Here is a 27,592-nt window from a genome sequence, read left to right on the forward strand (position 1 = left end):
GATAACTTTTAAATATGAATATTTTTTTTTCAGTAGATGCTCCATTTGCTGTTTCTTGCCTTTAGAAAAAGCTGTTTCAGTTGTATCTAGTGGCATCTTAATAGCTGAGCATTTTTGCAGAATGCTGCCTACCTTGCACGGAACAGAAGTATGAGCATAATTGATGTTGTAATTAAGGCTTTGGGTGATGCCGGTTATGGCAATCAAACTAAGCAGCAAGTAATGATCGAATCCACAGACAGTGCTGTGCTGATTAAACTGAAGCAGCAAACCAGCTACAAGCTTGTATTCAAGATAAAGGACAACATTGGTACTGTTCTCGACTCTGCTATCCAGGACATCAGGAAGTTTGCAGATGTTGTGACTCTTTCTAAGGCGTCAATAATCACAAGCAGCAACTCTTTTAGCTCAGGGTCCACAGACGTCATTAAAAAGCTGCATTCTGCTAATATATCAGCCTATTTATCCTACCTTGAAAATGAGTTCACATCTATCCCTATGGATTTTTTCTCTGATCCAAATACGGAGGTGAATGCATACGTAGGTGCTGGAGTTGATGGTCTTATCACTGATTATCCTGCCACAGCTAAATCATACTTGAGTGAGATTTCCATTTCATGATTGATTTTCTGTTCTTGTTAGGTGACTAGCATACACATTTCTTAAGCTATCCTGACCAAGTGCAAAATGACATTATTGTTTCTCCTGCAGATAATGCATGTTATGACCTTAAAGTTAAGCCAGGTTATATTCAAATTCCTCAGCCTGGTTCACTGATTCAGGCCCTGCAGCAGAATCTGCAACTCCCGCCAGTACCAGCACCACCACCAAATCCATCTCTTACAGATGCAAATGTCCTGGAAGCGCCTTTGCCACCCGTTTCACCAAAAGCAACAAATGCTAGTGCTGGAGGTGGCGCTCCCGGACCAGCTGCAACACCTCCAAGTGGTGCTCCACAAGTATCAATTTGCATCATCTTGTATCTGGTCATGCTTCTTCTTAACCCTTTGTTGTTCTTTTGATCAGAACTATGTCATGTTTATTCCTTTTCATGTGTAGTCTTAAGTCTTCGCAACTGTAATCAGGACTTATTCTTCCCATTTGTGGATTATCTGATTCCTTTTTAACTCCTTTTTTTCTTTGGGGAGTCTGTATTGTTGTCATCTTTGTGAGGGAATCATTTCCTGTAAAATTTTTATTGTAACATTTGGCAATAGATTTTTCTGATCTTGTTCTCTCATTAAGGCACACACGGAAAATTGCTCGTTATTGCTTCGTTCTATCTCATGATCTATGGAAAAATAGCACGATAATTTGAAAATATGTTGATATTTTTTACACCGATAATCCTGAAAATATCATGATATTTCCAAAATATCACCTATTCCGAAATAGTATGATAGTAACCTTATTTTTACATGACGAGAAGAACTATATCTTCTTTCATATTGTTCATATCGTCATGCTTTTTGATATTTGCGTTGGCTGATATTTTCCTGAGGCGTTCCCAAAGAAGACAAGCTTTTAATTTACCGCCAGTTTTTTCAATGACAAATTCCCAAGTCAAGTTTTGTGACATTGTTCTCGATACATGTGGTTTGTTTAGTGGTCTGGGTTAGATATAATGGTCCGTTGGATTGATCAAGTTGTGACTTGTGCACCTGTTAGCAAACAGGACACTGGTATGCTTTATGAGGGTGAAACCTGGCAAATTTCTTTTGGAAATGCTAGCTTACTCGGGTGCCCTTTTGCTGGAGCAGAGAGCACAATTGGTATGAGTCTTGGCTAGGGCTGCAAACGAGTCAAATGAGCTGAGATTGTGGCATTCAAGCCCTGCTTATGCTTGTGGCGAGCCGAACCGAGCTCAATCTGGTGACATGCCCAAGCTAAATGAGCTGAGCTTGAGTTTGGCTCATTTATAAGAAAAATGCATTGTCACAGTGCTTAAAGTAGTAGTAATTGAACTATGAGCCAAGCTGCAGCTGGCTTACGTTATTTCAAAGCTGGAAGCAATAGGATTTGAATTTTAAACCTATTACTTGCAAGCCGAACACTTTAACTATTTGTTATACGTTAACTCTACAATGTAATGTATATTTGTTACCACATACTGAGCTTATATGAGCCCAGCGAGCTGAGCTGAACACTTGCTATTTATGTTCAGCTTGTCAATCTTATTTTCCAAGTTTGGATGAGCCTTTTACAAGCCAAGTTTGAGCTGAACACCTACTGTTCATGTTCAGCTTGTCAACCTTATTTCCCAAGTATGGATAAAGTTTTTTACAAGCCAAGCATGAACCCGCGCTACAACTGGCCCTCCTTTCACAGCCCTAGTCTTGACTACAAGACAACCACGTCCTAAACATCCTGTCGCATTAAAACTTGCTCACACTTCGAACTCATGAAATGAAAATGCAGCTCTAGGGCATTCAGATTTGGACATTCTGGCTTGAGCCAAAACATGGTTGAAGCAGTTCTTGACAGATGCTAGCTTGATCACATACAGTGTTTTGGCTTTTGAGGCAGACACCATTCAGCATAAGCGAAAACATTCTAGAACCGATCATGTCCAAGGAGCCTTGGAATGGAAAAAACTGTCTTAATCCACCTTGGATACCATTCATCAAGACGAACTATACCACAGAGTCCACCTAAAAGGTTCAGCCATTGATATTGGTTATCCAGAGTGAACGGCTTACAAAGACTTGGGGTCTATGTAACACGGATTTGAGAAAACTTCATAAAAATGACTGTATCCCTGTATTAGCCGCCATATCCATGTGACAACTTGTGGGTTGCAACCAGGTAAGAATACCCTGCTTTAAAATAAATTGCCACAAGAAGATATACAACTATTCTATGAGAGGTTAAAAAATGGCGCAAAATATGTACAGGCATTATGCAATAAAGAGAAATATGTGCAGGCAGACAGTCATGCATTTTTTTCCTTTTTTGTTTTACCTATAACAATCCAAAACTGGTGCTAATATGTTTTTGGCAAATGAGATGTAGGCGCTCATTCGTGATTCTAAAGGATGGGTAGGGAGGAAGCATAAGCTGATAGAAGCAGGTATGAGATGAATGAAGGTAGATGATCAACAGTGCGCTTGTGCTTGCAGATTTGAAGCTTAGTGCCCAGTCCACCAAATCCTTTAGCTGGTAAATGATGCAAAGAGGTCCAAAAGCTAAAAAAACATCATCCGCTGCTCCATTGACATGCTCTCAACCACCTGTGCAGAAATACCAAAAAATGGCTATTAATGAACACATGCACACACACACACAGGCTACAGTAGGTTGAGGTTGTACTATGTCTATGTGTGTGTGTGTGTGGGGGGGGGGGGGGGGGGGGGTGTTACCTACTCCAATGCATGAGCTATGACAGATCGACGCTCCACTACTAGTTTCCATTTAACTGAATATACATATAGACATCATACTAACATAAGCATATTAAACATATAAGGAGAAATTTTCTTTATACAAACGATATGTTCTCAATGAAGTCATTACTTGAATCAGTATAGAACTTTGACTAGTCAGTCTCCTAGTCCTCACAAATACCAGCCATCCCTTAAGTTTCTCTTAATTATTGGCAACCGCTTGTTGTTATTTAACTCACATCTTAATTACTGTTTAACCTCTTGACCACATTGTTGACCATGCATGCGTCTCACAGTCAAAAGCGCTAGGCAGTGCCTAGTTGGTAGACCCCTAAAAGAACTAGTCGAGGATTAGGAGGGACTAGTCGGTACCCCAATTAAAATATAAAAAAGTACACAATATACATAAAAATATGTTTAATTCTTTTACTAATAAGATGTTTTTGTTACACAAGTACAAAATTACACATGCTTTCACAAAATATATTAATATAAATAACCAAAATATACATATATATATCAATTATTTATAACATATTCAGTATAATCAATAAAATAAGCACAATAAACATAAATAACATATTACATAATTCATAGTACTAAACATGCTTTCATGCTTTTATAGAAAAATTCATCGGAAATAAAGTAACACACACATATAAAAAACATAATCAATTAAATTTAACTGTTCATGCTTTCAATGTTTCACAGAAAAATCCCAAAAGCAAACACACACACACACACACACACATATAATTACTAAGCATGTTTTCATGATTTCACATAAGAAATCACACAAACACAGGCACATATATATAATTATATATATAAAAAATAACAAAATATATATAAGAATAACAAAAGACTAAACTGCTCATGTACCCTAGGCAGCGGCAACTTAGTTGTCGACTAGGCGCCTTAGTCGGTGCCTAGTCGGCAAAATTGGTACCTTTTAAGGTACCCACCTAGGAATTGCGAAGCCTAGGCATTTTACTTATGCCTAGACTAGCTAGGCGGACTACTCAGGGCTTTTGACTACATAGATACGTCTACTTTTACACTAAGTTAAATTCAGAGATTTTAGAAAATTTGGTAAAGTGTTGTAGAAACATCGATAAAATACTCGATATTAGGTGGCGTCAATTGAATCTGGGTTCGGCCTAGGTCTCATTGAAAAAACCTAAACAAGCCAAACAAGATATGATAAAAACTTTTATTTTTGACCTTTAAAATCAAGCAAAATTTGGGTTAAATTCATACAAAATTCAGAGGTGAATTCAAGTTATATATCAATAGATGCGCCTCAAAATTCTGAATTCGTGGATATTTTATTTTTCTGAATTCAGGCTACGGTTGGCCCGAAAATCTCTTTTTTCAAAAAAGGCTCACCTCGATGGGGTTTGGATTGGATTGGATCGGATCCGTATGATCCAAGTTAATATGGATCTGGACTCAATCCAAGACCCATATTAATTAGGATCTGGTCCAGTTCAAGATCCATATAGAATTTGGATATAAATTTGGATCTTGGATTCAGATCCAGATCCAAAACCAGGTCCAACAAAATTAAAGCTTTAAATTCAATACACAAGTTTAATTTAAGGAAATTTGAAGTTAAAAAGACTTTCAAAGGGGTAAGGCACCCTCTGAAACTTTCTGGACAGTTATTAATTATTAAAAACTAATTAATTCCAAAATTTATTTAGATAGGGTAGCTACCAAATAAGGTCTCTAGAAGAGTCCAATTTGGTTGAGTAAACATAAAAAAAGGTAAGTAATTAAAATAGGTAAAAGTAGAAAAAGTCAACAGAATTGAGAGAAATTAGGAAATAGGGGGTTGGATATAGAGTCCTACATGAGAAAGCTCTATCTCCAAACCCACATGGGAAACCCTAGAGGGACATCACCCCCTAGAGGATTTCCTCCTCTATAAAAACCTCAAAAAAAATATAGGAGAGAGAGAGAGAGAGAGAAAAGAAGAAAAAAGGAGGAAGAAAACCTTCTTCCACTCCGATCATCCGACGCATCTCCGACCTTTCTTTTCCGTTTCTCAACAAAAGTACGGGTTTCTCTCTCGATTCGAACGGGAAGAAATAATGCAAGTAAATTTCATGTAATGTTTTTGGTGGAAAGGAAAAAGAAGAAAAGAATGAGAATCTGATTTAAAATATGTATATGTATATATATATATATAATATTAAATCAGTAAATAAACTTAAGAATAGATTGTATAGGCTGTTTGATTTTTGTGCACATAGTTGAGTCTGTCCCATTATTCATAAGGGCAGATCTGGACAGACCTATCGATGTTCACGGGATGCACAGATCTGGTCCAGACCAGATCTTCTGAAATTATTTTTTTATGAGAATTTGGACATACAGTATTCAAGAACAGCCGACTCAAATTAGGTTTGTCAAGGGAGGAAACACTTATGCTGACTTCCCCTTCAAATAGTCATTAGTACAGGAGCATAACATATTGTTCATTTTTAGAGAGAGTAACCAAGCAAGCTTATGGATTTTGTTCATACTTAATATTATAACAGTTTGAGTATCCTGGTTACATTGAAAATATGTAGATCCTAATGGAAACTTGGAACTGGCCTGGGTTTGATATGAAATTTCACAACCAATCCCCGACTCTCTATTCCATTGGACTATATATATATCAGACCTGAATTCTGATAGAGTCCATTATTATCAGCAAACCTTGACCCTGTAGGGTTCGGTACTGGCCAAAAATGGGTCAGATCCGACCGGTTGACAATCATACTTATGCATTTAGCACAGTTTGATATGACCCATGTTTATTGGACAAAAAAAAAGTTTGCCAATTTGTACTTCTAAAGAATACCTTTAGGGAGATAAAACACATGCTCAGCAACAATTACTCAACTTTGAACAAGGTTGAGCTCAGTTATGGCAAAGTCTGACGAGAACTAGAGTAGTGAATCCATAACTGGTGAATTTAAATTTCACTTCAACAATGCTGAAGTCAGAGAATGTGATATTTCATGATGGTGTGACAAGGCACCCCTTATTTTCCATACTTGAACTATGTTTACTGTGAAAACAAAGTCTGACAGGGAGTTGTTGAATTTTGTCTGTGATAACATTCTCCATTTGATATTCCAAGCAGAGACTGTTACTTCATGATGCAACACCCCATTTATCTTTCTTTCTTGTTTGACTAACTTCGCATACAAGTTTCTAAATCTTCAAATGGATTTCTTAAAAGCCATATTCCACCAGAACTTGTCAATTACCACTGGCAGTTTCATTGTTAGGTCAGCTCTAATGTGTTTGGCAAAATTAGACATTGAAAGCAAGTGCCATCAATAATCACCAACTGATTGGCTAGACTAGACCCGATAACATGATAATTTCGAGAGGCTGGACAGACACTAATACAGACTATCGGGTGCTGACCAGACCCGATAACATGGCAATTTCGGGTGGCTGGTCAGACCCTGATACGAACTGTATCGGGTGTTGACCAGACACGATAGATTGCTGTTTTCGAGTGGCTGGTAGGACCCGAATACATGATGTATTGGGTGCGGACCAGGCCCGAATATATGATGATCGGATTCTCACGTAATGATGTCATCTTTAGGAACTAAGTTGTATGGTTGTATGCATACATGATATTTCCTTGCACAAAGATGCATCTGCATGGCATTCTAGCATGTTATTTTCCTTTATATGTAGGGCTGTTGTGAGGCAGACTAGTGTTGCACATTTTGGTGCAGTATTGCCTGCTTCCCAACCTTGTCCATGCTGCCAATAGTATCTTAATGTTGTCCTGTGAATGGGAACAACATAGCTTTGGCTCGGTACTTTTGTTTTGTAACCCAAGCGTACCCGAATCGGCAAAACATTTGTTGTTTACGTATGCTCATGAAATCTAATATTATGTTGGCATAAATATGCATATTATGAACACGTGAATTCTGAAGTTATATTGTTGTTGCATTAACATGATCACGTGCACAAGCGTGAGATGAATCACAAGACAAAATGTATGTTGTAAGCATGCGTTCATATGCATATGTAATTTGTTTTTCATATACATTTGTGGACATGCTGAATGATTGCGTGGTTACATGTTCACTGTGGTTTTTGCATGAGATGCATCAGCAGTCTGAATGTGAACCATTGTAGGCTATGTAGGCCACGAGCAGGTGTTGCTCCAAGTCTTGATGAATGCATTGCAAAAATTCATATGAAATCTATTTAATTTCTGAATTAATTGTATTGTTAAATTTTGTAACGGGCCAAGGTCCCGTGTTGTGTTTTGCACATTGATTTACAAAACGAATATTTTGTAAAGAATCTGTCTTTTGATAAAAAGATAAAACAGTGTAATTAATGTTTTCTTCTTGGATGTTCCTTCCACAGTGTGGAAATCCTGGATGGCAGTTTTGGAGAATCGTGAGGATACTAAAACTTCGTGTGTGATTGTGCCCCTGAACCCGATATGGTGGTTTACCTCTCGGCGACGGTTTGAGAAAGTTTTTCGCCACTTTGCTTGGGTGTAGTGTGTAGACACAACTGTTGTTATTGGTATACCAAGAAAGTAGCATCAGTGGATGTTGATTTTCCTGGTGTTCCGACATTAGATGTTGATTTCTAATGTTCCGATGGATGGTGTTGATTCCTGATATCGGTCGAGGGTCAAGTGTGGAACCCAGTAATAAAATACAAATTGTGTGTTAAGCTAAAACTAAGAACCTATCTTAAACTTCGAGAATTATTGTGACCGTTTTGAGTATTTACAGGTTTCAATGAAAAGTGAAACTAAATTTGTATGCATTTAATATGGATATACATACAAAAGAAAACTTTGATAATAATTTAATATGTTACTCATGCATGTGCATTGATATCATGCATATTTATTGTTCTGCATTAGTTTATGTAATTTTACTTATTTATTTCTCTATTAGCTATTGCAAATATATGATATTTAATCATGAATGCCTGAATAGCTATTGAGTTGTGAAATTATTGTAGTTATGTTCCTCTAAAAATATTGCATGGATTTGATTTATGCTTTTCTCGCCTATTTGAATCTTTAGAGAAATTCGTATGCAGGATCTTTGATTTTGACCCTTTGCTCTTTATGTTTTTTTGTAGACAGAAAAGATATATATATATATAGATAGATAGACAGAGAGAGAGAGAGAGAGAGACGTCTTGATTGTATTAGGTCTAATCTCTACTTGGTTAAATAGAGATTAGCCAAAAGAATGAATTTACATATGAGTCCCTCATTATTTAGGTAATACCAAAACCAGCCTTAAGTATAATTAAACTTTAAGAGGTCAGACTTATCTTAACACTCCCCCTCAAGCTGGAGCATAGATATCGATCATGTTCAGCTTGTCGCAACATTTTGAGAAACTGGACCTGGCAAGAGGCTTTGTAAAAATATCTGCAACTTGATCCTCAGAGATTACATGCTTGGTAGAGATATGTCCAACTTGAACCATATCTCTTATGTAGTGGCAGTCAACTTCAATATGTTTTGTCCTCTCATGAAATAACAAATTATTTGCTATATATGTAGCCGCCTTGTTATCACACATCATCACCATAGGAGTTGAAACCTTCACCTGAAGATCAGTCAACACAGTTCAAACCTACATCAATTCAGCTGTCGTTTGGGCCATAACCCTATATTCTGATTCGGCACTCGACCTTGTTAGAAAGTGACTTTGAATATTTTAGGTTCGATAATGAACCCATACACATGCACATTAAGTGCGAATATACCCACTTAAGGGAACAACACAAGCACATCAAGTGCTAATACATAAACCCATAAAAGGGATAAATATGACTTAAAGTCATAAGTTGAATATTATTAAAGAAATAGGAAGAAAAGGGTAAAAACCCTATACAATGGAGCATAAGCTCCTCCAAGGAGTAAAGAAATACAAGGGGGAGACCCCTATTTATAACACAAGAGAGGAGCCACAAAGGGGGCTCCTCAACGACTGTTTGGGGAGCCTCCCTAGGTGGCGCAAACCCAAAAAAAGGAGAAAAATAAAAAAATAAAAAATTAAATTAAATTACAAACATATTCCGAATGGAATATGCGTAAAACTGTGAAATGTCTAAACTACCCCTATGCCTATAAATAGAGAAATATATATTTTATATATATAATTAGGATAATACATATGCATATATACCATATATGAATATTTATTATCCTTTATATATGTAAAATATATATAATATAACAAATGTTGAATGATACATTTTAACACCCCCCCTCAAGCTTTGCATGGGGGAACGAAAAGATTGAAGAAAGCAAGAGGAAGAATCTCAAGGCTTCAAGAGTCATCAGTACGAATGCCATTGCAAATGTCTTCCTCCAACGTCTTTAACGATGAGCACCTTCCATGATCTATCCAAGGTACTTCTTTTCCTCTTATCTTCAAGATCCTGAGGAACAACAACAAAGAACAAGTAAAAAATATCTTTGCACTTTACTCAAAATGGAACATTCCTAACAAGGAGCAAAAATTATGCATAATAGGATAATTACTTTAGCATGAAAAGAAAATTTAGAAGACCAAAGTTTCAAAAATCAAATATCATGTTAAAGAGTGAGCGGAAGCAAATTATGCGGAAATGAATTGCAAGAATGCATAATGCATTCATAAGGTCTAACATTGAACAAACATAACCCCATAATGGGGAAAAACACAATGGTCCCCTAAGGGACACCACAGTAAGCCTACGAAGAGGCAAAAAGAACTTTATTGAATGAGATCCTAAAAGGCCATAAAGAGCATATGCATATATTATCATGAAATGAATTAATACTTAAATGGATCATTAATGAATCATGCTTTAAACATGTAATGAAGTGCCAAACAAGATAAACGAAGTCTCCAAGCATACTTTAGACAAAATAAACACAAGAGTTCACAAGGTTTTAAATCCATTTACGAGACAAAACGAAGAGTGTTATTTGAATAGAGAATCTTACCCATTTAGGAAAATCTCACTCAATTGACAAAAAACATATTTTAAATACAAAAGTGGTCAAAGAACCATAAGCACTTAATATATAGATTAAATGCCAAACAATCAACTTGATTTTAAAATATGCATATCAAAAATATGATTCACTTGAATATCTTAAAACACAAGTCATAAATTTTGCAAATTTCAACAATAGTTCATCCATTACAAACCACTACGTCATTAGTCCTCCAAAACCTATAAATCAAGTGTATAAGCTACTAGATCAAGAATATAAATATAATATTATTAAAGGTCAAAGACACACACAAATGTGTGCAAAAGAACCTCTTGTCTACATATAATAATACTTGAAATGAGTGTATCTACGACAAGAACAAGAGAATACATGCCAACATGAACCAAAAGCATCTCTTGTCTACGTAAAAATACACTTAAAACCAAGTATGTTCAGCTACTAGAACAAGAGTAACAAGTCAACCATGGGCAAAAACACAATACATCTCTTGTCTACATAAGATGACACTTGAAATGAGTGAAATAAGCCAACCATGGGCATACATCTCAGCGACTAAAACAAGGACACAAACGCCAACATGGACTAAAATCACACACCATGGTGTGAATCAACGTGCCTTGTTTACATAAAATAACACTCAAGACAAGTGTGTTCAGCTACTAGACCAAGAGAGAAAAAGCCAACAAAGGGCTACCAATACACGAAGGTGTAATAAAATTCTTGTCTACATATGATGACACTTAGATAAGGAGCTATAAAAGGAGAAGACTATTGAGGTAATAAAACTTGTAATGACAAACATATAAATAAAACCTTGAATCAAAAGAACGATATCCTTCAAAAAGAACACCCATTACAACAATATTTTGAAATAAATGTGTGAATATACACACACTAAGAACACTTGTGCACAAAAGCACAAAACACAAATGTGCAAATGCACTCATAAGATCCATAAACAACAAAAGGTTGGGCAATAATCCCAAAAACCTTGATTTTAATATACCTTAAGACATTTTAAGGTTTCAAACATCATATATCCATCACATTTATATATATAAATAAGAGCATCCATAAGATCAACGGCCAACATTAAACTAGTGACACACTCATATACCAAATCATTCTAGAGTCCCAAGGTGCCCATAACTCACCTCAACCACCATCTATAATATGGCAAGTGGACAATCTAAAATGACATAACAAAGAGTGACACACTCATAATTAGAGATCATATACCAAATCATTCTAGAGTCTCAAGGTGCCCATAACTCACCTCAACCACCATCTATAATATGGCAAGTGGACAATCTAGAATGATATAACACGAGGTGCCCATAACTCACCTCAACAAACATCTCTAATATAACAATAATAAGGCCAAAACAATGATGCATTAAAAAAACATGTGATGGACAAATATAAATGCCACAAAAAGGCAATAAACACTTTAGAAATCATTTTTCAAGAAAAAGAGGACTGATTAAAAATTGAATCAAAGGTCCAATATAATCAATCACAATAATATGCTTTATAACAACAATTTTGCATAAACACGAATTATGCTTAATCTTCAAAAGAAGTCATTTATACAAAAAAGACTTATTATGAAACTAACACAATTATGAAATATTAAGCAACGTCATGTGGAAAAAGGATTTGGAATAATCCAAGAAACAAATCAAGCCTTTATAATTAGCAATTTATATGTATACCAAGATGCAAAATGGCAATAATCTTAAACGTGCAAATTTAGGACAACATGTACTAAGATATTACAAAATCATTTATAATGATAAAAGAAACAATCTTACAAGTCCATTAAGGGATAAAAACAAACACAAGCCTTAAAGAAGGCAATAAAAACATCTCTTTATTGAAAAGAGAGTACTATGTGAAAATGTCTATGGATAGACAATACGCATACAAGCATAAATATTTTATAAAAGAATTGTACAAACACACTTTTACAATCACTTGAACACAATACGCAAAAAGCGTAATAAAGGCAAACATGCAATAAAACATGTATTTCATAAAAAGAAACAAATGCTTGAGTCTCTCAAGTTTTAATTATGCAACTATATGCAATTTAAGACAAGGAAGACCATATTATGGCCAATGTAGGCATCCTTAGAGGAAAAATCAAAATAATGAAAATCTTTTATACCAAAGGATGCAATAGATACACTATGCATTCTATATAGTGTGGAAAATTATTTTAAAAGATCTTTTACAATGGTTCGAACAACCTATTTATCACAAACAATTTTTCAAAAATCCTTTAAATAAACCAAAAACATTGAAACATCTTTAGGAGTTCTCATAAATAGTTATCATTAACAAGAACTACTTATGATTCATAACAAAGATAAAGATGTGAGAGATTCTTATATAAGAATTATATCAAGATTTTTCAAAAAAACATGCACTAAAATCCATAAACAAGAGAGGAACTCAAAACAAATTAGACTTTATATGAGAGAAAAGAGTTTTAAACAACGATCATTAATCAAGATATCATATATAATTTTTAAAAGGTAATTTATAGGTCAATAATGAAATACTTATGTAAACATCATAAATCCCACATAATTGAAGACAATTTTAACAACATAAATTACTATTATATGTGATGAGGAATCGATAGTCAAGAATTATATATTTGAACAATAAACAAGTTCACCAAATTTAAAAATAGATATCTTAAAATATACGAACACACGAAATGTGAAAGGAAATGATTCAACTATCAAAAAACACTAAATGTGCAAGAAAAATAGTTTCATAATGCATAATATGTTAAGAAAAGAGATACATACCGAAAACTTCTAAAAAAGAGAAGGAACAATGAATACTTCACCATTTCTTGAGCACCACGCTTTCTGTTGCGCCAAGAGACAATCCCATCGTAACCGGGCTCTGATACCATGTTAGAAAGTGACTTTGAATATTTTAGGTTCGATAATGAACCCATACACATGCACATTAAGTGCGAATATACCCACTTAAGGGAACAACACAAGCACATCAAGTGCTAATACATAAACCCATAAAAGGGATAAATATGACTTAAAGTCATAAGTTGAATATTATTGAAGAAATAGGAAGAAAAGGGTAAAAACCCTATACAATGGAGCATAAGCTCCTCTAAGGAGTAAAGAAATACAAGGGGGAGACCCCTATTTATAACACAAGAGAGGAGCCATAAAGGAGGCTCCCAAAGGAGTCGTTGGGAGCCCCCAACGGTCACATTTGTGACTGTTGGGGACTCCCCAACGACTCTTTGGGGAGCCTCCCTAGGTGGCGCAAACCCAAAAAAAAGAGAAAAAGAAAAAAAGAAAAAATTAAATTAAATTACAAACATATTCTGAATGGAATATGCGTAAAACTGTGAAATGTCTAAACTACCCTTATGCCTGTAAATAGAGAAATATATATTTTATATATATAATTAGGATAATACATATGCATATATACCATATATGAATATGTATTATCCTTTATATATGTAAAATATATATAATATAACAAATGTTGAATGATACATTTTAACAGACCTAGCAACCACAGTTTGCTTCTTGCTTCTCCAAGAGATTAAGTTACCTCCCACAAATACACAAAATCCTGTGATAGATTTTCTATCCTCTACAGACCCAGCATAATCAGCATCAGAGTAAGCAACTACCTCCAGGGTACTCCCTTTCTTGAATAATAACCATTTTCTAAGGAAAGATTTTAAGTAACTGAGTATCATCATTGTAGTGTTTCAGTGTACCTCTGTTGGGTTGTCCATGAATTGGCTAACCTTGCTTACAGCCAAAGCAATATCAGGTCTAGTCACTGTCACATATAGTAACTTCCCTACCAATGAGCGATAGCTCCTGCTATCAACAGGTTTTGACCCCTCATCCAATAAATGAACTTTGTGATCCATGGGAATATTTGTTGGTTTAGCTCCCAACATTCCTGTCTCTTTTAATAAATCAAAAACATACTTCCGTTGAGACAAAACCACTCCCTCACTTTTCCTGGCTACTTCTATGCCCAGAAAATATCTAAGTGGACCAAGATCTTTGGTAACAAAATGTTTTTAAAGATGAGCCTTTGTAGCTGCAATATCTTTCATGTTATCTCCTGTAAGGATGATGTCATCTACATATACCACCATAACAACTAGACCTGAGTTAGTTTTCTTAATAAATAATGTATGGTTTGACCCTGACTTATTAAAACCAAACTTTGACATCACATCAAACAACTTTTGAAACCATGCGCCAGGACTTTGCTTCAGACCATATGTCGCCTTTCTTAATCTGCACACCTTCTGACACTCCCTCTCAACCTCGAACGCAGAAGGTTGCATGTATATTGAAATGCATTTTATAGATCCCCATATAGGAATGCATTTTTCACATCTAGTTGACACAAACTCCATCCATGGTGAATAACTACTGAGAGAACAAGATGAATGGTGTCCATCCGTGCGACGGGAGAAAATGTCTCAAATAAATCAACACCATATGTCTGAGTATAACCTTTTGCTACTAACTTGGCTTTGTATCTTTCAATTGAACCATCTGAATTGTACTTAATGGTATATACCCATTTGCATCCAACAATGTCCGCATCCACAGAGGAACCAACAAGGTCCCATGTCTGTTGAGATAGTAAAACATCCATTTCATCTTGTATGGCTTGCTTTCACCTGCTATCGAGTATTGCCATTTGATAACTCAGAGGAATAGTTTCAACAGATAAGGCTGAGATAAATGCTTTCATCTGATTACCAATTTTGGCATCTGACACAAACTGAGACATAGGATATAAGGTAAATTGTCGTGTCCCCTTTCATAGAGCTATTGGCCTGTTATCATCAACATGCATCTCATTGCTATCAGAACTTACCTCAGGAGAAGAAGAAGATGGAGACACTGGAGGAGGTGGAGCTCTACGCACATACACCAATGGAGGATTGTGAAATCGTGAGGTAGGTGGAGTTGGATTCGGTAATGGGGGCATCGATTCCAACGAAAAAAGAAGAACAGAAAGAGGAAATTAGTCATCTTGATCAGTTTGCAAGTGAGCACCAGTACTGAAATAATATGGAATAGACTCCAAGAAAGATACATCTGCAGTGACATACTCCCGACAAGAAATCGGATCATAGCATCGATACCCTTTTTTATTCTTAGGATAGCCTATAAACATACACTTAGTTGCTTGAGTGGGTAACTTATCACGGTCAGGTCCGAGTTTGTGCACAAAACAAACACACCCAAATACCTTGGGCGAAAGAGAGAAGAGAGGTACATTAGGATATAGGATTTGCAAAGGAATTTGGTCATCCACGGATGATGGAGGCATGTGCTTGATCAAATAACAAGTTGTGATAACCGCATCACCCCAATATAAAGCAGGAACATTGGATTGAATGATAAGGGTGCGGGCTACATCAAGGAGGTGCATGTGTTTTCGCTCAGCCACCCCATTTTGTTGGGAAGTATAGGCACAAGTGGTTTGGGGTTGAATGCCATGGTCTCAATAAAATTGCAATAGTGCTTTGGTTTTAAACTCAAGGGCATTATCAGTGCGAATAATCTTGACAATAGATTCAAACTTAGTTTTTATTTCAATTACTAATGATTTGAGGATACTAGAAACTTCAGATCTTTCTTTTATCAAGAACACCCAAAACAACTTAGAAAAATCATCGACAATAACAAGGTAATAACGACATTGGGTCCTGGTAGGAATCTTACTGGGACCCCATACATCCGCATGAAGAAGTTCAAAGATTTTATGACTAGATTGACTCTGACTAGAAGAAAACGAACTCCGATGATGCTTGCCCAACTGACATGCTTCACACTGGAATGATGTAGTAGATGAAATTTGAGGAATGACACGACGAAGCTTCGACAATGAAGGATGTCCGAGACGACGATGCCACTAAACAGGACTCGAAGAAGAATCAACTGCAGCATAAATGTTTCCCACAGGGTGATGTAGATAGTAGACTCCATTTTCTTCATAGCCTCCACCAATCTTCTTCCCCGTCAGCAAATCCTGAAAATGACAACACAGGATCAAATATTACTCTACAATTTAGCTCTTTTGTAAGGCAACTCATGGATAATAAACTTTGAGGAAATGAAGGAGCATGAAGGACATTTTTCAACTGCAAGGAAGAGGATATAGAAACATTTCCCTGACCAATAACGGGGGAGGAACTCCCATCAGCTAATGAGACTCCCCGATGTGCAGTGATAGCCTTTAGATCTGAAATTTTTTAGAGTTTCCACATAGATGTCTAGATGCACCAGAGTCAATAATCCACTTACTATTATGGGAAGAAAGATGGTCTCTAGTAGAGTAGGCCACACCAGCTACAGGAGAAGAGGAACTTGAAGGACGATGAAAAACCAGCTCCTCATATTCAGCACGGCTAAGAGTGATAGATTCACTAGGAGAATTGGTTTCATGTTCCACCTCAAGTTTTGTAGCATTAGCTTTTGGAACATTTGGCTTCAATGGAGAAAATGCAGGCCATCCATGTTTATCCTAGCAGCGATCTTCTAAATGTCCTAATTTTCCACAATAGGTACATTGGAGTTTACCTCTACCTCCCATACCTCGTAACATTCATAGTATTTCTTCGTCCATAACTAGATGGTACAGCTAAAGCAGATGATTGAGATGCAGGTTGAGATTATGGAAGAGAGATGACAAGTCTACTCAATCGATTGTATGCATCAGCAAGAGTAGGAACATCAGACCTAGTCAACATTTAAACTTTTGCAACTGAGATTTCTAATGATAGACCTGTAAGGAACCGAACAACCATAGTTTGTTCTTGATGATCCTTTTGTTTTGAGCAACATAGAGGCCTATGGATATTCAGTCTTTCAAAGGCTGCCTTAACAGAGGCATAGTACTGGGCCAATGATTGATCACCTTGCTGTAAATTATATATTTCTTGTTCAACTTGGAGAATACGACTCACATTAGTCGCTTGAGAGTACATATCTCGAAAAGTGTCCCACAACTGTTTAGTTGTATTGTAATAAATTAAGCCATCTGCAATATGAGATTCAATGTTATTCATGATCCATGACATAACAATGTCATTATCTTCTTCCCAAGTATTATATTTTCTTGTTTTGTCATTTGGTTCAGATTCCAACAGAATATGTTTTTTACGATGTCTGGACACAGACATCATAAAAGTTCTGAACCACCTTGCATAGTTTGTTTCATTTAATTTCACTGAAGAACCATATGAGAAAGGATTGACGAAGGCTTTATATTCCCCAATAGCTTCATTCTTATAATCAGATTTTTGAACTTCACCCATAATGAATAACACGAACTAAGAAGCCACAACCAATATCGATGTTTCAATAGATGACCACGTGCACAAAAAAAACAATTTTTCAGTTCGTAAATGATCTACTCTACAATGTACAGATTCACAATGGTGATTTGCCTTCACCGCGACACCCAAATCTGTAATCAGATCTGAATCAACCAGGACCTTAAAAAAATGACGATATAAGCTTCACAACATCCTGAACATACGATCAGATCCAAAGGAATATGCAGGTCCACGACTATATAAGAATCCCTGTTTTTTTTTTCTCGACAACCAGAACATTAAAAGGAATGGCGATATAAGCAGATCTGTGATCAGATCTAAATCAGCCAGAACATAAGATAAAGACCATATGCAGATCCACAAAAAAAATGATGATATAAGCTTCACAGCAACCTGAACATATGATTAGATCCAAAAAAAATATGCAGATCCACAACGATGTAAGAATCCCTGTTTTTTTTTTCAACAAAAAAAACTGACCCACGACAAATATGGTCGTCACCCACTTCACGACGACATTACTGTAGCAACCTGAACATACGATGAGATCCAAAAAAAATTGTGCAGATCCACAACGATATAAGAATCCCTGTTTTTTTTTCAACAACAAAAAAAAAACTGATCCACGACACATCAGGTCGTCACCAACTTCACGACGACATTACTGCACCCGTACCTGTATCCATCAGATTTGGTCGACTGAAACCCATATTTCACCTCGACTTTTAAATCTGATTACAGATCTGAGTCATGACTTTCGTCAGACTGCAGATCTGTTATCAGATCTATGCCACTCGGTTCTAAAAACAAATACCGAACACACCTTAGGTTGAGCCCCTTTCACGCGATCTGGTACCCTTCACGCACGCTTTGACGCAGACCCCGAAGTCACGCTCCCAAGGCCGATGGCTCTGATACCATGTAGACAGAAAAGAAAGATATATATATATATATATAGAGAGAGAGAGAGAGACATCTTGATTGTATTAGGTCTAATCTCCACTTAGTTAAATAGAGATTAGCCAAAAGAATGAATTTACATATGGGTCCCTCATTATTTAGGTAATACCAAAACCAGCCTTAAGTATAATTAAACTTTAAGGGGTTCACTTATCTTAACATTTTTCACAGGATTCGAAGCTCAGTGATGAGATCGACTGCCATAAGGAGCCTACGAGACTACGTGACTGTTTTTGACATTTTCTTTGAGATAGTGTGACTCAATAATTATAGACATTTATTTGATTATGTTCTTAAACTGTGATTATTGATGAATAAAGTTAATTAGTTGATTGTTGGTTTAATGTAAGATTCCTTGTGGTTTGGGTTGTGTTATGTTTGTAAGCCCCCCGGATCTCTGGATTTGGTTTCCACAATTGTTTAAGAAAAATCATTTTTCAATGGAGACGAGTTGGGGTTGTTACAATAAAGGGTTATGCTGTATTTTGTATGTGCCTCTCTCTCTCTTTCGGTGGGGTGTGTGCGACTCCATGTTTGCTTAAACAGATATTAAGTTCCATTTTCTTTTTGCCGTTAGACTCGCTACAAGTTTGGGCATGAGAAGAAAGTCTTCACAAGAAAAATTACCAGGTTGAGTTTGTATAAAGACGCAAATCTAATTCTCTTACCATTTTTCTTCCTATCACAAAGTCTAGAAAAAATAATTATCCTTTGACTTGTAAAACATGTTGCAAACTTCCAGTTCCTGTGTTAATGCCCTAAATATATAACTGGATTTAAATTGTTCACTGTTGACATATTGCTAAAGAAAATCCAACTAATAGCAACAACAACTACAATATAGTAAATAAAAAACCAATTAAGAAGGGTAAACAACTATAGGACTCTTTAGAAAGTAGAACATGATCTCTTCATCTTTGGTGTATTCTTCAGAAGGTAAGAAGAGCGATCCATACAGCCCAAGCAAGTCAAGCAAAACAAAAACTTAAATAAAGCTGTCATCTATGTTACATAGGTGCGGGTGCGGATGTGACGATGTGGCACATTAAAAAAACTTGAGTGCGGAGAGCGTATATATAATTTTTAACAGTTTTAAGTTAACACTACGTGTATGTGTATGCATTTATGTATTTATATATAATATAGATAAAACTGGACTTGGTTAGGGTTAACTGAATCTACTTTTGGACAAAAATGGACCTCAGTGTGGTTGACTTCACCTGACACAAAGGAAGCTGTGTCCAAGCCCCACGCAGGTTCGGTGCCCTGTTAGAAGAGTCCGTGTTACATAGGCTGTCATGAACAATTTCTACACTTTACACAGAGCTAGAAATGGATGCCTTTGAACAGAATATACTATAAAAAAATGCTCTACTATGCTGGATGACCAAATGTTCAGATGGGACTATTGCATTGAAAGAAATGAAAGAAAAGTAGTCTATAGTTTGAAGAAACATATGCTAGAAAAGATAGGATTGATCTCATGATGTACCTGCCAAAACCACGCTATTTGGCAGTCTGACTGCAAATAGCCATTGTACTTGGTATGTGCTTTCCAATCATCCACAGATACATCCCTATCACCACCATGTAGCATTAGGTCAAGAAGCCCCTGTTCTGAAATTTGGAAAAAAGTGCCACTGAGCTTGGGAGTATTAAGAATGTCGCTAAAGCTCTGAGAGAAATGTGTCACTTGTCTAGACACACGTTTTGAAAAGCGATGCTCAATAAGCAGGTCCACAAAATGTTCTGTTGCTACTATCCACACTGATGTCCATGCCACCTGAGCAGAGTTCCACGCATTTCCTGGAACCCATATTTTCATATTCAACAGCAAATGAAAGGGCCAAATCACCTGAATCAAGAAATGCAGCATCCATCTCCAAGAGTTTTTTGCAGCTGTTATAGAGTTCTGGTTCTTCATCTTTAATATCTTCCAATGAAACATGTTTCCAAGTTAAGTTCAGGACACCGTGAAAGCACAACATTCACTTTTATTCTATGCATTAGTGTCATTGCTATCACTCGTCCACAAAATATGAAGTATTGAAGGTGCATAGGATCAATATTAGAACCTGTGTAATTAAAAGAAATAAATGTTAGAAGAAATAAGCTCCTTTTCCATGAGAAGAATGATTTGTTATATGTACACTGAGAATGACAGCTCTCAGCATTGACCAAATACCTATACGCATGAGCGCACACACACTTGCAGAGTCTTGGATAATGATAGTGTCATTGCTGTCTTAGAATCCCATTTAACATGGGAAAACCAATATACAGATTTACAGTTAGGGAACAATTTGAGGATCGTGAGATAAATCCAGTCCACCAGCAGCTACCGTCAAAATAAATAATCTGATATTGAGGTGCTGTTCTTGAAGTTCAAACTGTCCACAGCTACATCTCATGCATAGTTTGTGGGGGTTTGAAAGAAATAATCCTCTTGGGCACCCTTGCAGTTTGTAATACTTTTGAGTCAATTATTTCAATCATTGGAATAGGATGTGTATAACATATAATACCAAAATGAAATTCTAATGCATGCAGTTAAGGAGGTGGAATGTCCACCGATGAGATTGGATGCTTCCCTTAGGTTATTATCATTCTCTTGAATCACACATCTCAATCACAAAATCGTCGATAATTCAAGATCTTCATTTGCATGCCAAAGTGCCAAAACTAAGAAGAAAAATGAACTTGGGATGGCCGTTTCAATATAAATTACCCACTTCTGATTCTTGGGACAAATGTGAAAACCATAGTCTATGCCATCATAATGCACTTGGTCAATCCACTGCATATGAAGTGCTAGAAGGAAGAACCATCCTATGTAATCATCCAAGTCAAGCTTAGACATGATCCTATGTGATTGTTAAGTGCATGTAAACTTTCAAACATTCAAATTTGCAATTTCATACATCTTGACGACATCACATAAGATCTCAGCATTTTAGATGTGCAAGTAACAAAATTCATTGTCATGTTACATTAGCTGATTCTTTGCAGAACAATGCAATGTTTGGAAAGAATTGTAACTAACAAGAACCTGCAGAGAGAATGTCATTGGATCCCAGGTCACCGGTTAACTCCTTGTACACTTACACGAAGACACCAATATATGACTTCCCAAGCATTCCTTGAAGAAAAGAGTTTCATTCTAGAATTGGATAAATTTCAATAAGTCTTCTTTGCCAATGGCATGACCTCTATCTACAAAGATACAAATTATTAACACACATGACCGAAAACTTTAATGAAGAAGTGGTAGAAAAATACCTATAATAAGCTCCACACTAGCATGGAATGAAAGAAAAAGAACTGTCGCTAATATTTACACTCATTTCAAGAACTCAACTGTTTCTAACAGTAATGCACAGCTTATCAACAGCATTTACAAGACCATAGGATCCTTTTCCTGAATTCTCCCTCAAAATGATAACCGATTTTTCAGTTTCACATCAAAATGGTTATGTGAAAGCATGTTTTGAATTGTTATTTCCTTATATATGTCATGACCGCAAGGGCATCCAAAGCATATGGGGCTGTCTTCTAGCCTTTTTTGAGGAAACCTGAACTTGTAGACACTGATAGTCTCATAAAATTCTGTTAATTTTGATGTGATAAATGTCTTAAATGTGACATTAGAGAAATTTCAGCTCTCGACACATGAAGAAATTTTTTCAGAGCTCATTTATGTGATGTTAGTGAAATTGGTCAAGCAAATATAGCAGAGCAAGAAAATTTTCAGCTCTCAACACATAGATGCATGTTTCAAATATTATTTGTAACAGAAACTTGTTAGAAGAGCTAAATTTAACTCCTCAAAACTAACAAGATCTGGAAAAATTCAGAAATGCAATTAAATTGGAAACCATGTCTAGGTGGCAAACTTCAACATAATAAGATTACATAAAGACTCTCCTATTGTATAAAAGATGCATACCAGGGTTCGGGAAGAACTTCCTGTTGTCACCTGGGCATGCCTTAAAAAGTGGTCTTTGTGGATCAAAAAGTTCACTGCACACCAGATGAAACCATTCACGAATAACACCTGGACCGGTTGCTTCCTCATCTTTGAATCCTATCAGAAGTTTGTGTTTCAACAGGCTAGGACTTGACTTGCCTATGTATTCATATAAAACTTCCAATAGCTTTGATCTTTCTATCAGCATCTCATAACGCTCTCCTGGTTGGTCATCATTCACATCAGGAAACATTGAAAATAGCAAAAGTTCTATGAAATCAACATCAAGAACATCCTTATGTTCAAGAATCCACAAATGATCATCGCCCCTCTTCGCATGCTGAACAAGAGAATTTATTACTAATCTTCGTGATTTTAGAAGCAGATAAAACTTTTCTTGCTCACCATCAAAGAGATTAGACAAATGATCAAATTCTCCAAGGAGAAGCAGAAACCTTTGAGCACAATCACTGCCAATTTTTCTGATACCTGTCGATGGATTCTTAGCCAAAACATCCTCCATGTCAGCGAGTAATTCACAAAGTCCTGTCAATACTTTCATCAAGGTAACATATGAGTCCCTGATCACTGTTGCATTGTACTGTTGTTGATCAGGCATCGAACTTCTTCCTGAAAACCAAATGCTCTCTGCAATTGCTTGCCAAATTGGGTGCACCAAAGCGATCAATTGACGTAGATTATTAACTAATGCTGCAGATGATAATGCATCCAAACTGAAACTTGATTCCAGTTCAAAGCCCAATTCATTGACAAAGCTAATGAGGTTGCGAATCACTGTATATCGATCAACATTGTCGACGTGTCTGCTCCAATGTGCAACACCAATAACTTCGAGGGAAGATGCAAGAGCACTCCGACATGATTCATACAGGTGAATCATGTGCGATACAAGAAAGTCGCATACAGAAATCCAAAAGGACTGGAGCATAGCACGCAAGCAAGTCTTTACGGTAATCATGTGCCAGCGAAGAAAACAGCTGGATGCATTCTTCAGTACACTGCCTGTTATCGCCTATAGGCAACATATACAGATTGCACAGGGCTAAAGGAGCACCAGAATACTGGAATGCTCGGCGATGATCGATGCCGCCATCATCCACGGGAGGATGCACCTTGAGGAACTGACTTACCAAGTAAGGAACTAGATATCGCAGATGCAGAAGGCCAAGTTCACTCGAAACCAATCGACATACGGATGATACAATCTCATCTACGAGCTTCCACGACTCATGATTCTTCGCGCTCCTTATCCGACCAACCAAGTCAAGCTCTGAATCCTTCTCGATACCACATTCTGCAAGAGTTTGTTCCAAGCATAGCTGCCTTCCGGTGTAGATAAGGCGCTGTTCGTGGGCCGGCACGCCGATTCTGCGCTCGATTTCTTCATGGAGCTCTCCGATGGTGTCGCCGGAATCCGCATGAAGAACCAGAGTACGTCTATCGGGAAATATCCTCACAAAGAAGTGCAATTCTTTGGAATTGATCACATTAGAGGCCTCATCTTCCATTGAATTTTCATCCACTGGCATGAAACTATCGCCAGAACCAGCATTCGTCGTGTCCAAGATCGCGAAACGGCTAGACGGAGAACACCCCGATTCGTGATCAAGGTGATCGCTGCATCCATTTTGCTTCAGAAAACCAGCATCCACCACAATGCCATTCATATCTCCAGTTTCTTCCTTGTGCTCTGTATCAGGAGACAAATTAGGAGTTTCCACCGCTACGGAATCGGCACAACCCTGTGCATAATGCCCACCATCACCATTCAAATCCCTAATCTTCCTTGAACAACACTGGAATTTCGCCAAAAACGCTCTGAGAAACGATCGGAAGCGGCGAATTTTCCGCATCTTCGGCGCCTGCTCACAATTCCAGCACGCACCATCTTCCCCTGAACACCACCAATTCCCAACAACAGGTTGTCATTGTCAGTACCACCAAACAACCTCTGTAATATAGGCTTCGACCGAACCTCTGCATGCCTAAAGGAGGAGACAGTACCATACCACCAGCAACGTAACAGGCATCAAGGACGTAAGGAAAGAAGGGAACAGAAAGAATCAGAAGAAGGGGAATCTCAAAAGGCAACTAGGATTCTGAAACCCCATCAAAACCCAGAGACTGAAACAGAGACATCATTGCAACAGAAAGGCCAAACCAGTCTGAGAGCAAACGAACAGAAGCAGTAAGCACAAGAACGTGTAGAAGAAAAGAGTGCCACCAAACGGTACTCAGCATATGAATAACATGGGATACATCATGGACGGGATTTGAGAAACCGAAGAAGAGCAACTTAGATCCTTTCAAGCTGAGGTATATTTTATCGTTATTATCATTTGTTGTTGATATACATTTCTTTTTGACGACGAAATTCCCCACCGAAACAGGTAATCTCCGGGTGGGTCACCGATTAGGCAACCACATTTGGGATCTTCGTTTTCCTTTTCTTTAATTTTTTTTCTTTCCTTTTATTGGAGAGAGAGAGAGAGAGAGACCAAGGTGATCATCTCCTTCATGCATGTTTCCTTATCAAATTATATAGATATAAGAGCGTAGGGCAATGTTGTCAGTATTGCCCTGTATCGGCCAGAAAATCGATACGCTTCAACCCTGAACCGGCTATTTTTTAATAAATATAAAAAAGTACTTGAAATTTTTATTTCAATGGCTTTAACTTCTGTCACGTTCTGATTGTCACTTAATAAAAAAAAAAAATGGCCGATTCAGAACTATTCACTAAGCATCAGTATCAGCAGATTCAGCTGAATCATTTTGCGCGGCTGATCGGGCACGGGATTAGCAGCACAAAAAAATTTGTGCAAATAAAGAGATTTAGCTGTTCAAAACCTAAATTTCTGTTTAGAAAAAATGATGCATGATGCAAAACTGCCTGCCGGACTTTTGTTTGACGAAAAGAAATTTGTTGATAACCCTTTGTATATTGTTGGATTGGATCTTGGTACGAATTTTGTGTAGTCAAATGGGTTTCACATAGAATCCAATGACCTACTTAGTGGGTCATTGAGATATTTATCATTAGGACAATGGTGGAGCCATTACACATCATATTCTCAACTTGTTTAAGAATCTAATAGGACAGTTAGGGCTCGATAACGGCTACCAAGGGAGGTTAAATTGCATCTGCAATACAGCAGATGTCTCAATATTCCTATCAAAAATTTCCCGCTGTTAATCCCTTCTCATTCCTCTTCTTATGTCTTCCCTGCGCATACCTTATCTTAAACCTAATATTGGTATCAAAGCCCGTTGAGGGTGTGCGGGCATGGCAGTGGACTCGACCTTTACTCAGATCAAAATTGTCAAAAGCATGAATTCTGCGATGTGCAGGCTCCGCTGGACTCACCCTGAATTATGATGGCAACACAGGGAGCGTGTCCACCCTATCAGGCGGTGAACCCTTATAAAAAAAATCATCAGAGGCTCTCCATGTAATGGGAACGATGGTGTGGGCGTCCCTAAAAGGTCTGGGAGGAGCAGAAGGCCCTCCTGAGGGAGGAGGTCCTCCTGAGCTTGCTCGATCCCCAACTTGCTCATGACCAAGACCGACAGGTTCTTAAGCGAGATTTCGATCGATGATAGCCCCACCAGAACCCTAACTCCCCACCCGAAGCTAACAACGGCATGCTTCCTTACCAGAAAGGCACTCCTCACCCGGACCCGAACCGAAGAATAGGCCGACGATCGTGCCGACAAATGACTGCAACAAAAAAAATGCAGTGAAGCTTCTGAAGTTTTCGATTGGAAGACGGACAAGGGTTTGAGGGAAAATGGCCTCGTGGAGGAGAACGGTGGCGGAGGATCGGTCGATCGTCTCCGGCTAGGGTTCTGCGAGAACGGGGGCGTGGTCGCGGCTGGGCAGGGAAACAGATCGACGGTGTCATCATCATCATCGTCATCCCCAATCACTCATTTTTTGGCCATGAGCAGCAGAGCCATCAGAGTGTCGACCGACCTCTTCAGCAGAGCCCAAGGGAGTAGGCCATCGCCGGGAAAATGAGGGAGGCTGACGGCGAGGAGCAAGTTGTCCCTGGCGAGGCTTCTTTGTTGGAAGAAGTCGGTGGTTGCCATTATCAATGGTGTCAGAGCTTTGCACCTCAAGGGTGATCGTTTTCCCAAAAAACAGCCAAAGGGCGGCGACGGAGCAAGGATCTTCGGTTGCTCCCGAGACAGCATGACAATCGTCGGCCCTATCAGAGGCCTCTCGACGACAGACAGTCTCCTCCACCCATGCACCTGAACAACTCGGATTCACCAACATAAACTCAGCCATCTCCAAAGAATTGCAGTACAACACCCATCCATTTAAACCGTTGAAGTTCTTTTGGCAGAACCGATCCCCAAATAGAACTTGGTGACCGTCCAATGAACAAAAAATCGTCGTATGGTTGCAATCCAGAGAACAGGGGAAGATGGGTAGAGTGATTCTGATCAAAGATGCATCTCCTTTAGCGCAACAAATATCCAAGGTGCTTTCAGAATCAAGAATAGGCATGGTTTCACCACTTAATGGACTCACAGAACCTATAGTTCAAGAAAAAAAACTCACTGGTCTTGCAGGATCTCTTGTCGATGAGACAGTCGACGGACAGAGGAGGATCATGGCTGTCGGCATCAAGGGTGGAGGAGACCCGCTGGATGGTGGGGGTGCTCAGTTGACGAGCGGCGAAGCACTCGCTAGCAGAGGAACTGCCGAAGGCAGTTCAGCTGGTAGTGGGTGGAGAAGATCCCCCAGTGCCACGGTTGGTGGTTGCCGGATCTTTAGGCAAAGGAGGCGGAGACGAGGACGAGATCCCCCAGCCAGCAGGGCGGTTGCCGAATCTTCCAGCGAAGAAGACCCG

At 37.9% G+C, this 27,592-nt stretch overlaps 2 protein-coding genes across 5 annotated transcripts in view; one reads left to right on the top strand and one right to left on the bottom strand.

Annotated features, from left to right (window-relative positions):
* Nucleotides 1-1,240, top strand: part of LOC149838443 (glycerophosphodiester phosphodiesterase GDPDL3-like) — a 56,066-nt gene extending 54,826 nt beyond the window's left edge. Inside the window, exons 8-9 of the mRNA XM_090006596.1 lie at nucleotides 121-601; nucleotides 712-1,240. Of these exons, the coding sequence (XP_089862722.1) occupies nucleotides 121-601; nucleotides 712-1,022 (792 nt within the window). The 3' untranslated portion in view covers nucleotides 1,023-1,240. The remainder of the gene's footprint in view (nucleotides 1-120; nucleotides 602-711) is intronic.
* Nucleotides 1,241-2,875: 1,635 nt separating this feature from the next.
* On the bottom strand, nucleotides 2,876-27,592 carry LOC149838444 (E3 ubiquitin-protein ligase UPL5-like). Of its 4 annotated transcripts, XM_090006598.1 has the most exons (5): nucleotides 23,199-27,592; nucleotides 22,689-22,931; nucleotides 20,598-20,675; nucleotides 20,235-20,359; nucleotides 2,876-3,230 (listed from the first exon to the last, which is right to left on the bottom strand). In XM_090006598.1, the coding sequence occupies exons 1-5, from the start codon at nucleotides 23,686-23,688 to the stop codon at nucleotides 3,186-3,188; spliced, it is 981 nt and encodes a 326-aa protein (XP_089862724.1). In that variant the 5' UTR covers nucleotides 23,689-27,592; the 3' UTR covers nucleotides 2,876-3,185. The 4 variants fall into 4 exon arrangements, 2 of the variants coding, with proteins under 2 accessions (XP_089862724.1, XP_089862723.1); XR_016431964.1 differs by adding an exon at nucleotides 19,963-20,008 and having other exon boundaries at nucleotides 20,235-20,675; nucleotides 22,689-27,592; XR_016431965.1 differs by adding an exon at nucleotides 19,963-20,008 and having other exon boundaries at nucleotides 20,235-20,817; nucleotides 22,689-27,592.

Source organism: Nuphar pumila, chromosome 5 (assembly GCF_984573655.1).
Source record: "Nuphar pumila chromosome 5, dmNupPumi1.hap1.1, whole genome shotgun sequence".
Classification (NCBI taxonomy): domain Eukaryota; kingdom Viridiplantae; phylum Streptophyta; class Magnoliopsida; order Nymphaeales; family Nymphaeaceae; genus Nuphar; species Nuphar pumila.